Raw genomic sequence first — 10,318 nt, 5'->3', positions numbered from 1 at the left:
AAAAAATGTTGAAGAAACTGCAAAGCTACTGACGTTTTTATAACGTTATTTTAACGTCCGGTGTGCATGAGGCCTAAAGCTGAATTAAAGAAATTCAGCCACTTTATAAAAAGTGCAGTCACGCTATGGGTTAAGTCCAAGGAGGTACATGACCTCCCCTGAACTTATCTCTATTATTTATACACCTGTTGTCAAAAGTATTGGGACGCCTGCCTTTACATGAACTTTAATGGCATCTTGGTCTGTAGGGTTCAATATTGCGTTGTCCCACCCTTTGCAGCTTCAACTCTTCTGGGAAGGTTGTCCACAAGGTTTAGTGTGTCTATGGGAATGTTTGACCATTCTTCCAGAAGCCCATTAGTGAGGTCAGGCACTGATGTTGGACAAGAAGATCTGGCTCGCGGTCTCCACTCTAATTCATCCCAAAGATGTTTTATCGGGTTGAGATCAGGACTCTGTGCAGGCCAGTCAAGTTCCTCCACCCCAAACTGGCTCATCCATGTCTTTATGGACCTTGCTTTGTGCACTGGTGCGCAGTCATGTTGGAACAGGAAGGGGCCGTTCCCACAAAGTTGGGAGCATGAAATTGTCTATAATGGTATGCTGACGCCTTAAAAGTTCCCTTCACTGGATCTGAGAGGCCAAGCCCAACCCCTGAAAAACAACAAAACAACCCCACACCATAATCCCCCCTCCACCAAATGATAATAGACCAGTGCACAAAGCAAGGCCCATAAAGACATGGATGAGCGAGTTTTTTTTTGATGGAGAAACGTGACTGGCCTGCGCAGAGTCCCGACCTCAACCTGATGGAACACCTTTGGGATGAATTAGAGCAGAGACTGCAAGCCAGGCCTTCTCATCCATATCAGTGCCTGACCTCACAAATGCGCTTCTGGAAGAATGGCCAAACATTCCCATAGACCAGCGATGGCGAACCTTGGCACCCCAGATGTTTTGGAACTACATTTCCCATGATGCTCATGCAATCTACAGTGTAGTTGAGCATCATGGGAAACGTAGTTCCAAAACATCTGGGTTGCCAAGGTTCGCCATCACTGCCATAGACACACTCCTAAACCTTGTGGACAGTTTCTGCTGGAGCATAAACTAACACTCAGGGCTGAGGGAAAGGCACATAGAAGAGCTATGTCCTCCCCTCCTCTCTGCTGCCCATTCAAAGAAGCCTTTTTGTATTTTGTGAATGAGTTCACATAATACAAAGGCTTCTGTGACTGGGCAGGAGGAGGGGAGAGGCAGGCATAGCAGTTGCAGAAATTCAGCGATAGCCGTCTTCCTGGAGTGCAATAAAACTGTGGTCCACTGTTGTCACCATCAGCAAAACCCACCCCATGAAATGCCATGCGGCCGTCACTGCAGTGCATGTAGGCATCAAGAGATCAGCAGCTCTGAACGGGCTGCAAAGGATGAAGACTTAAGTTTGGGTTCACACCATTGCAAATTGGATGCGGAATACCCAGCATCCAATTCGCAATAGCAGGAGATTTTTACCGGCACTCTATCTCCACAGCAGGTTCGGTGCATTTTGCAGAAAAACGCTGTGCGTCTTTTGGTCCGTTTCAGGACCGAATTCAGCCCAAAATTCAGGCTGAAATCTGACTTGAAACACTGAACCAGCACACACCGGACCCCCTGCTGTGAGCCGAGCCTAAAAGAAGATGGCAGTTGTTTATGATACGCAGACCTTTACCCAACTGATTGTGAAAGATTTTAGGTCTTTCACCTACTTTAACCAATCAGCTGAAGCGATGAGCATCTGTAGCCGCAGACTATCGCTACTTTGTGTGTACATAACGAGGGGTCCAGGAAAAGGCCTCTCCATATATTCCATTAAATAAATACTGACAAAAGAGATATCTGAGATAAGCAGAGGAGGAAATTCTGAGTGTCGGCTCTTATCTTCGCTGCGGTGTGATAATACACAAAGGAGCGATCCTTGGAAACGTGTAACCAATAAATGTTTCCGATGACATTCCGATGTGGAATCCGTGTTCCTCCTGGAGATCCGAGAATCCCATCATTCTTCTCTCCTATAAATATAGAGCCGACGGACGAGGAGGGACACTTCACACAGGAAACTTCACGTAAGTCACATCTGATTGGTGGACAGCTCAGTCTACGGTGGAGATTAAAGGGTAACTTCACTTTCATGGGGGGGGAAAAAATGATATAGCATTATAATAGCTATACTGTACGCGTCATATTTTTTTTGACTGGTACAGTGGAACCTTGGATTACGAGCATAATCCGTTCCAGGAGAATGCTTGTAATCCAAATCACTCGCATATCATAGCAAGTTTCCCCATAGAAGTCAATGGAAACTAAGATAATTTGTTCCGCATTGACTTCTATTACATGCAATACCGCATGTGGCCAGAGGTGGGGGGGGTGCCGGAGAGCCTCGGAAATACTCGTGGACAGCTCGGAAAGCCTCGGGAACAGAGTGTTTCCGAGTTATTACGAGTATTTCCGAACGGCTCTGAACCGTTCCGAGTGCCCCCGGCGCCCCCCGCACCTCTGGCCAAATGCGGTACTGCACCGCCCATTAGCTTGAATCCTGCTCGTTTTGCGAGACAACACTCGCAGACCGAGTCAGAATTTAAAAAAAAAATGTTGCTTGTCTTTTAAAATGCTTGTTGATCGCGTTACTCGTAAACCAAGGTTCCACTGTATTTAAAATGACCTTTTCTTTTCAATCTGCAGCTGCTGTAATTTCATGTAGAATGCAATATGGCGACCTGGAGGTGTTCTGTACACAGATGGTATACAGGACGCCCCCCCCCCAGAAATGTCATTTCCTGTTTGTGTGATTGGCTCACTGATTTTTCCAAAAGATAAAAATCAGATTTTAGACATTCGCTGCATCCAAAAGGTCATTTTTGGTGGGATACTCCCAAAGGGGAAATCGCATATAAAGGGATGCAGGGCCTGCCACTTCCCTCATTAGAGCCCTGCAGGTGCAGCAGCTGATTGATATTTATAAAATCGGGTTAGGTAGGGATCTGTAACAAAGTTAGTTAAAACCCCTGCAATGTACAGAGATCCCCCAGAGGTGAGGGTTTTTTTTTTGCATATACAGTAATATGGGGCTCTTTTAGTTTGCTAAGGGTTAATCCCCAGTGCTGGCAGCACATTGGAGAGTCAGACCTCTGCTCTCACACGCAATGCAGCGGCCCGGCTCTCCAGCGGTCCAACACTCCCCGGCACACTGCTCCAATCAATGGAATTCTCCGTCCCTGAGCAGCGCTGTTGATTGGAGCAGAATGAGGGGTGTCAGACCGCAGGAGGGCCGGGCCACTGCTTGGTGTGTGAGAGCAGAGGTCTGACTTTCCAATGTGCTGCCAGCATTGGAGATTTTAAACCTTGCTGCAGATTTTAGCAAGTAAGAAAAAAAAAAAAAAGATTAGATGCCCGACTGCATTACAGTAATGAACACAGAGGGCTCAGTTGAGATTTAAAAGCAGCAAGAGATGGGATATATATATATATATATATATATATATATATATATATATATATATATATATATATATAATTTTTTTTTTTCAAAACACAATGGATGACTGTTACAAAAAGATTTAGGGTTAGTCCACACCACACAGATGCGTTTCTGCATACGTGTTTCTGATGCGTTTTTTTATGTGTTCTGTTGTGTTTTTGACACAATTCTGGGTGCATTCCAGATGCATTTTTCTTATTTTTTTCCTGTTTTTTGTTTTTTTTTTCACTGTACTGGGGCCTGGTGCATTTTTTATATGTTTTTATGCATTTCGTTGTGTTTTTGATGCATTTCTGAGTGCATTCCAGATGCTTTTTCTTCTTTTTTTTTTTTCAATACAATAGACCCCCATTCGCAACGGTAGATCTCCCAGCAGCCAACTACAATAGACTCCTCCCTCAACAGTAGATCCCTCCCTGCATCAGTTAACAACCCCCTCCAGCAACAATAGATCCTCCACCAGCAACGATAAACCTCCCCAGCAACACTAGACCCCCCCCAAAAATAATAGATTCCCCCATTGACCATAAATAAATCCCCCAGCAGCCACCATCAACAGACCCTCCAGCACACTCTAGTACCCCTCGCCATTACAAACACTCTGTGCTGGAGGTGCCGGAACTGCATTCCCACTGAAAAAAATCCCTATATATAATATATATATATTTTTTGTTTTTGTTTTACACACTTGCTATTCCATATTTTTCTCGTTCTATTAAATATGCAAGTTTCTACATTAGCTACTAGAGGGCGCTCTCAGTACTATAACTTTTGAAACAAATGCTGTAATAAGGTATCAGCCACACAGGGGGTGCATTGTTTTCAGTTGGCCAGCAGACTCATAGCCCTGTGAGAAGGATCAGTGAAGCACAACTACTATTTATTATTACTGAACAGAAAGCGGAGCTCATGTAATGTCTTCAGTATCTGCTCCCACAATTCAAGGCATTTTTTTTTACTAACGATCTTTATTCCGAATCAGTTCACCGCCAGCTTCCGTTCTTTACAGTTTTATCTCGCAGGCGGCACCGGTGACCAGGACCTTCAGGATGAATTTTGGTAAAGCCGCCATCTTTGGGGTTGTCTTGTTCTGCCTGCTGTGGACGGAGGGGGCCCAGGCTGGCTTGACCTTCCTGAGTCCAGCCGACATGCAGAAGATTGCGGTAAGTCGTATTTATCTCAACTCTCTGGGGGGGGGGGGGGGCGGCTAAAAGAATATTTGATGAGTAACCCCCAACTGGCCAAGAGCCACCGAAATGCGACTGCCACGCTCTGTTTTGAAAGTCGCACCTTTATGATCGCTAGTGATAGAGCCTCTGAACTGTACAATCTGATTTGTGGTTATGATTTAGTGGCCTGGAGAGAGACAGAGAGAGCAGAGCAGGAGGGTGTGGTCACCAATGGGACGGAATGAAAGGATTAACTTTCAATGGCAAGAACTCCAAATAGGGCGGGGGGGGGGGGGGCTGGAGGGGCAGACGCCCCAGGTCCTGGCATCACATGTGAGGTGGGTGGAGGGGGCAAAGCCTGGATAGTTTCCACTACAAGCTGATGGGATTAGTGAAAGCAGCATCACTATTCCTGTCATCTTCATGGGAGGAAGTGAAAAGCCGGATCTGCAGAACAGGAGAGAGGTGGGTGGAGGTGCAGGCTGTGCTCTGTCTCCTCTCCAGCTCCTCGTGCCACCGCAGCCCTTCCGCATCAGGACTGTTAGATCTGTTTACATTTAGGTGGGAGGTTACTATAAGGGGGGATTGAGCAGGGGGGTAATTTGTGCAGGGGGGTGATTTGGAGGGGGGGGTCTAGGTAGTGTAATTTGGGGTGGATCTGTACTGGGAGGAGGGATTTGGGAGTTGATGTGTGCTAGTAAGGAAGATTTTTGAAAGGGATTTGTGTTAGGAAGGGGGATTTGGGGGGGGGGGGGACTTGTGCTAGTAGGGTCGATTGTGCTACGAGGGGAAATTTTGAGAGGGATTTGTGCTTAAGGGGAAACTTTTTTTTTGAGGTGGGGTTTGTGCTAAGAGGAGGTATTTGTGTTGAGGAGGAGAATTTGTACTTGTGGGGAAATTTGGGGCGGATTTGTGCTGGAGGGGGGATGGGGGTAAAAGTTTTGTGCTGGGAGGGAAGATTCCAGCAGGGGGTGATTTGTACTGAGGGGAGGCAGGAAAACTTGTTTCTGGAGAATTTTGGCTTGCAATCGGAATATATGCTTAGGGGGTTAGTGTGTAGATTTGTGCTTGATTTTGTAAGGGGGGGGGCTTTTTGTTTTGACACCAGTGCTGGGGTTATTATTACACTCACTGACACCAGTGCTGGGGGTTATTATTACACTCATTGACACCAATGCTGGGGGTTATTATTACACTTATTGACACCAATGCTGGGGGTTATTATTACACTCATTGACACCAGTGCTGGGGGTTATTATTACACTCATTGACACCAATGCTGGGGGTTATTATTACACTCATTGACACCAATGCTGGGGGTTATTATTACACTCATTGACACCAATGCTGGGGGTTATTACACTCATTGACACCATTTCTGGGGGTTATTATTACACTCATTGACACCAGGGCTGGGGGTTATTATTACACTCATTGACACCAGTGCTGGGGGTTATTATTACACTCATTGACACCAGTGCTGGGGGTTATTATTACACTCATTGACACCAGGGCTGGGGTTATTATTACACTCATTGACACCAATGCTGGGGGTTATTATTACACCCATTGACACCAGGGCTGGGGTTATTATTACACTCATTGACACCAATGCTGGGGGTTATTATTACACCCATTGACACCAATGCTGGGGGTTATTACACTCATTGACACCATTTCTGGGGGTTATTATTACACCCATTGACACCAATGCTGGGGGTTATTATTACACTCATTGACACCAATGCTGGGGGTTATTATTACACCCATTGACACCAGGGCTGGGGTTATTATTACACTCATTGACACCAATGCTGGGGGTTATTATTACACCCATTGACACCAATGCTGGGGGTTATTACACTCATTGACACCATTTCTGGGGGTTATTATTACACCCATTGACACCAATGCTGGGGGTTATTATTACACTCATTGACACCAATGCTGGGGGTTATTATTACACCCATTGACACCAGGGCTGGGGTTATTATTACACTCATTGACACCAATGCTGGGGGTTATTATTACATCCATTGACACCAATGCTGGGGGTTATTACACTCATTGACACCATTTCTGGGGGTTATTATTACACCCATTGACACCAATGCTGGGGGTTATTATTACACCCATTGACACCAATGCTGGGGGTTATTATTACACTCATTGACACCAATGCTGGGGGTTATTATTACACTCACTGACACCAATGCTGGGGGTTATTGTACTCCTTCTCCAGTGTGCATTGCAAAAAGCTGTATAAAAAAAAAAAAAGCAGCAGGACCAAGATTTTTGGGCTTTGAGGTGTGAAATTCCATTGCTATTGTGCGGCTCTCTGGACGTGTTGGGGGCTGCACTTGAGGCCTTCTATCATTTTCCAGTTGACCACCACTGCTCTAGATTGAATGTTATTCATTCATAAAGATTAGAGTTGAATTGTGAAAATACCATATTATGGCCCCTAGATGGAGCTGGCGATCACAGTTATAATAATAATTATTGTTTGCCCATGATCATCAGCTCCATCTAGTGGCCACAATGTGGCATTTTCCTGACTTGCTGTATTCTTTATGAATCGGAAAACATTCAACCTGGAAAGAAATTGGCCTGATAACATTAAGTGATGCTCCTAAATGCACAGAAGAAATGTACATGCAGCTCTGCAGGACCCAATGATGGGACAGGAGAGCATCTCCACCGACATTGTGATATCTACAGCTGCTTTGTAGGACCTGAACACAATAGACACTTCATGAGCCTGTACAGATGTAACCATTAAGTCAAATGAAATTATTACATGTTTAAGACATCGGCACTAACAATGGATTTGTTTTCCTTCTGTGTCCAGGAGAGGCAATCACAGAATAAGCTGAGACACGGCAATATGAATCGCAGGGGTGTGGAGGATGACCTGGCCGGGGAGGAGATCGGGGTTCGTATTCTCCATTCTTCTCCTTCTCATGATTGTAATCCTGATTTTACAACCAGCTGCGGAGGGACTACAGTGCCTTGAAAAAGTATTCATACCCCTTCAGATTTTCCACATTTTGTCATGTTACAACCAAAAACATAAATGTATTTTATTGGGATTTTATGTGATAGACCAACACAAAGTTACACATAATTGTGAAGTGGAAGGAAAATGATAAATGGTTTTCAACATTTGTTACAAATAAATATGTGAAAAGTGTGGGGGGTACATTTGTATGGCGCCCCCCGGAGTCAATACTTTGTAGAACCGCCTTTCTCTGCAATTACACCTATAAGTCTTTTTGGGGATGTCTCTACCAGCTTTGCACATCTAGAGAGGGACATTTCTGCCCATTCTTCTTCTTTGCAAAATATCTCAAGCTCTGTCAGATTGGATGGAGAGCGTCTGTGAACAGCAATTTTCAAGTCTTGCCACAGATTCTCAATTGGATTTAGGTCTGGACTGTGACTGGGCCATTCTAACACATGAATATGCTTTGATTGCCCTGTATTTGGCTCCATCCATCTTCCCATCAACTCTGACCAGCTTCCCTGTCCCTGCTGAAGAAAAGCATCCCCACAACATGATGCTGCCACCACCATGTTTCACGGTGGGGATGGTGTGTTCAGGGTGATGTGCAGTGTTAGTTTTCCCCCACACATAGTGTTTTGCTTTTAGGCCAAAAAGTTAAATTTTGGTCTCATCTGATCAGAGCACCTTCTTCCCCATGTTTGCTGTGTCCTCCACATGGCTTCTCGCAAACTGCAAACAGGACTTCTTATGACTTTCTTTCACCAATGTCTTTCTTCTTGTCATTCTTCCATAAAGGGCAGATTTGTGGAGAACACGACTAATAGTTGTCCTGTGGACAGATTCTCCCACCTGAGCTGTGGATCTCTGCAGCTCCTCCAGAGTTACCATGGACCTCTTGGCTCTTCTCTGATGAATGTTCTCCTTGCCCGGCCGGTCAGTTTAGGTGGACGGCCATGTCTTGGTAGGTTTCCAGTTGTGCCATACTCTTTCCATTTTCGGATGATGGATTGAACAGAGCTCCGTGAGATGTTCAAAGCTTGGGAGGTTTTTTTTTTTTTAACCTAACCCTGCTTTATACTTCTCCACAACTTTATCCCTGACCTGTCTGGTGTGTTCCTTGGCCTTCATGATGCTGTTTGTTCACTAAGGTTCTCTAACAAACCTCTGAGGGCTTCACAGAACAGCTGTATTTATATTGAGATTAAATTACACGCAGGTGCACTCTATTGGGTGACTCCTGAAGGCAATTGGTTCCACTAGATTTTAGTTAGGGGTATCAGAGTAAAGGGGTCTGAATACAAATGCCCCCCCCCCCCCCACACTTTTCACATATTTATTTGTAAGAAATGTTGAAGACCATTTATCATTTTCCTTCCACTTCACAATTATGAGCCACTTTGTGTTGGTCTATCACATAAAATCTCAATAAAATACATTTACGTTTTTTGGTTGTAACATGAGAAAATGTGGGAAATTTCAAGGGGTATGAATACTTTTTCAAAGCACTGTACACCTCCCAGCATGATGTGCACTCCGCATAATAAAGTTTAAATCCTCCCTCCGGCCTCCCCTTCAGTCTTGCACAGTTGTAGCGGCTCCTCTCCTGGACTGAAACGTCTTCCTCTGACTTCACCGCACACTGTGAGCTTCTCACAACGTGCATTAGAAGCTGCAGCAAGTCAGATAGACCCCCGGCCTCATTTCCTGGCTGGAGGATATCCAGCGTCATCTAGCCCTTTCCATCCCCAGTCTGGCTGCCCCTTGCCCTCCCTTTTTATTCATTGGACTTCAGTTCTTTGATCATCACTTGTGGATCTTACCGAGGATCTATATGCAAATGCCATCAGCCTAGAAACGCCCACTCCTCCAGACTGACACCCACCCATCAGGGCATTTTGATAGAAGCCAAAGTCGTATTCAAGTCGCACCCATCCAAAGTCAGCTCATTGGAGTCGTACACATGTGAATGGAGCCCTAAGGCCTGGCTTACACCTATGCGTTTTTTGGTGCTTTCTGCTTTTTTTGCAAAAACGCACTACAGTTCATTTTACATGGATTCCTATGGGACACAATTCAGCTGCTGCATTTTTGGAACGGGTCAGGGACTTTTTTTTTAACCACTTCAGCCCCGGAAGGATTTGCCCCCTGAATGACCAGGCCATTTTTTGCGATACGGCACTGCGTCGCTTTAACTGACAATTGCACGGTCGTGCGACGCCGCCCCCAAACGAAATTGACCTTCTTTTTTTTTTTTCCAACAAATAGAGCTTTCTTTTGGTGGTATTTGATCACCTCTGCGGTTTTTATTTTATGCGCTATAAACAAAAAAAGACCGACAAGAAAATTGAAGAAAATACTAATTTTTTTTACTTTTTGCTATAATACATATCCAAAAAAAATATAAAAAAACAAATTTATTTATCAATTTAGGCCAATACGTATTCTTCTACATATTTTTGGTAAAAAAAAAAAACCCAATAAGCGTATATTGATTGGTTTGCGCAAAAGTTATAGCGTCTACAAAATAGGGGAAAGATTTAGGCACTTTTAATTTTTTTTATTGGTAATGGCGGCGATCTGCGATTTTTAGCGGGATTGCGACATTGCGGCAGACAAATCTGA

General features: G+C 44.6%; 1 protein-coding gene across 2 annotated transcripts; it reads left to right on the top strand.

Annotated features, from left to right (window-relative positions):
• Window positions 1-1,992: 1,992 nt before the first annotated feature.
• On the top strand, window positions 1,993-7,624 carry LOC141102386 (ghrelin; the record flags this gene model as incomplete). Of its 2 annotated transcripts, none has more annotated exon segments than XM_073591346.1 (3): window positions 1,993-2,105; window positions 4,530-4,683; window positions 7,541-7,624. In XM_073591346.1, coding segments are annotated over 3 exon segments (345 nt in total), but the record flags the coding sequence as incomplete, so codon positions are not given.
• Window positions 7,625-10,318: the final 2,694 nt, after the last annotated feature.

This window comes from Aquarana catesbeiana, linkage group LG07, assembly GCF_042186555.1.
Source record: "Aquarana catesbeiana isolate 2022-GZ linkage group LG07, ASM4218655v1, whole genome shotgun sequence".
NCBI classification, from domain to species: Eukaryota; Metazoa; Chordata; class Amphibia; order Anura; family Ranidae; genus Aquarana; species Aquarana catesbeiana.
The sequence above is the reverse complement of the archived record's forward strand: the minus strand, read 5'-3'. Positions and strand labels throughout refer to the sequence as shown.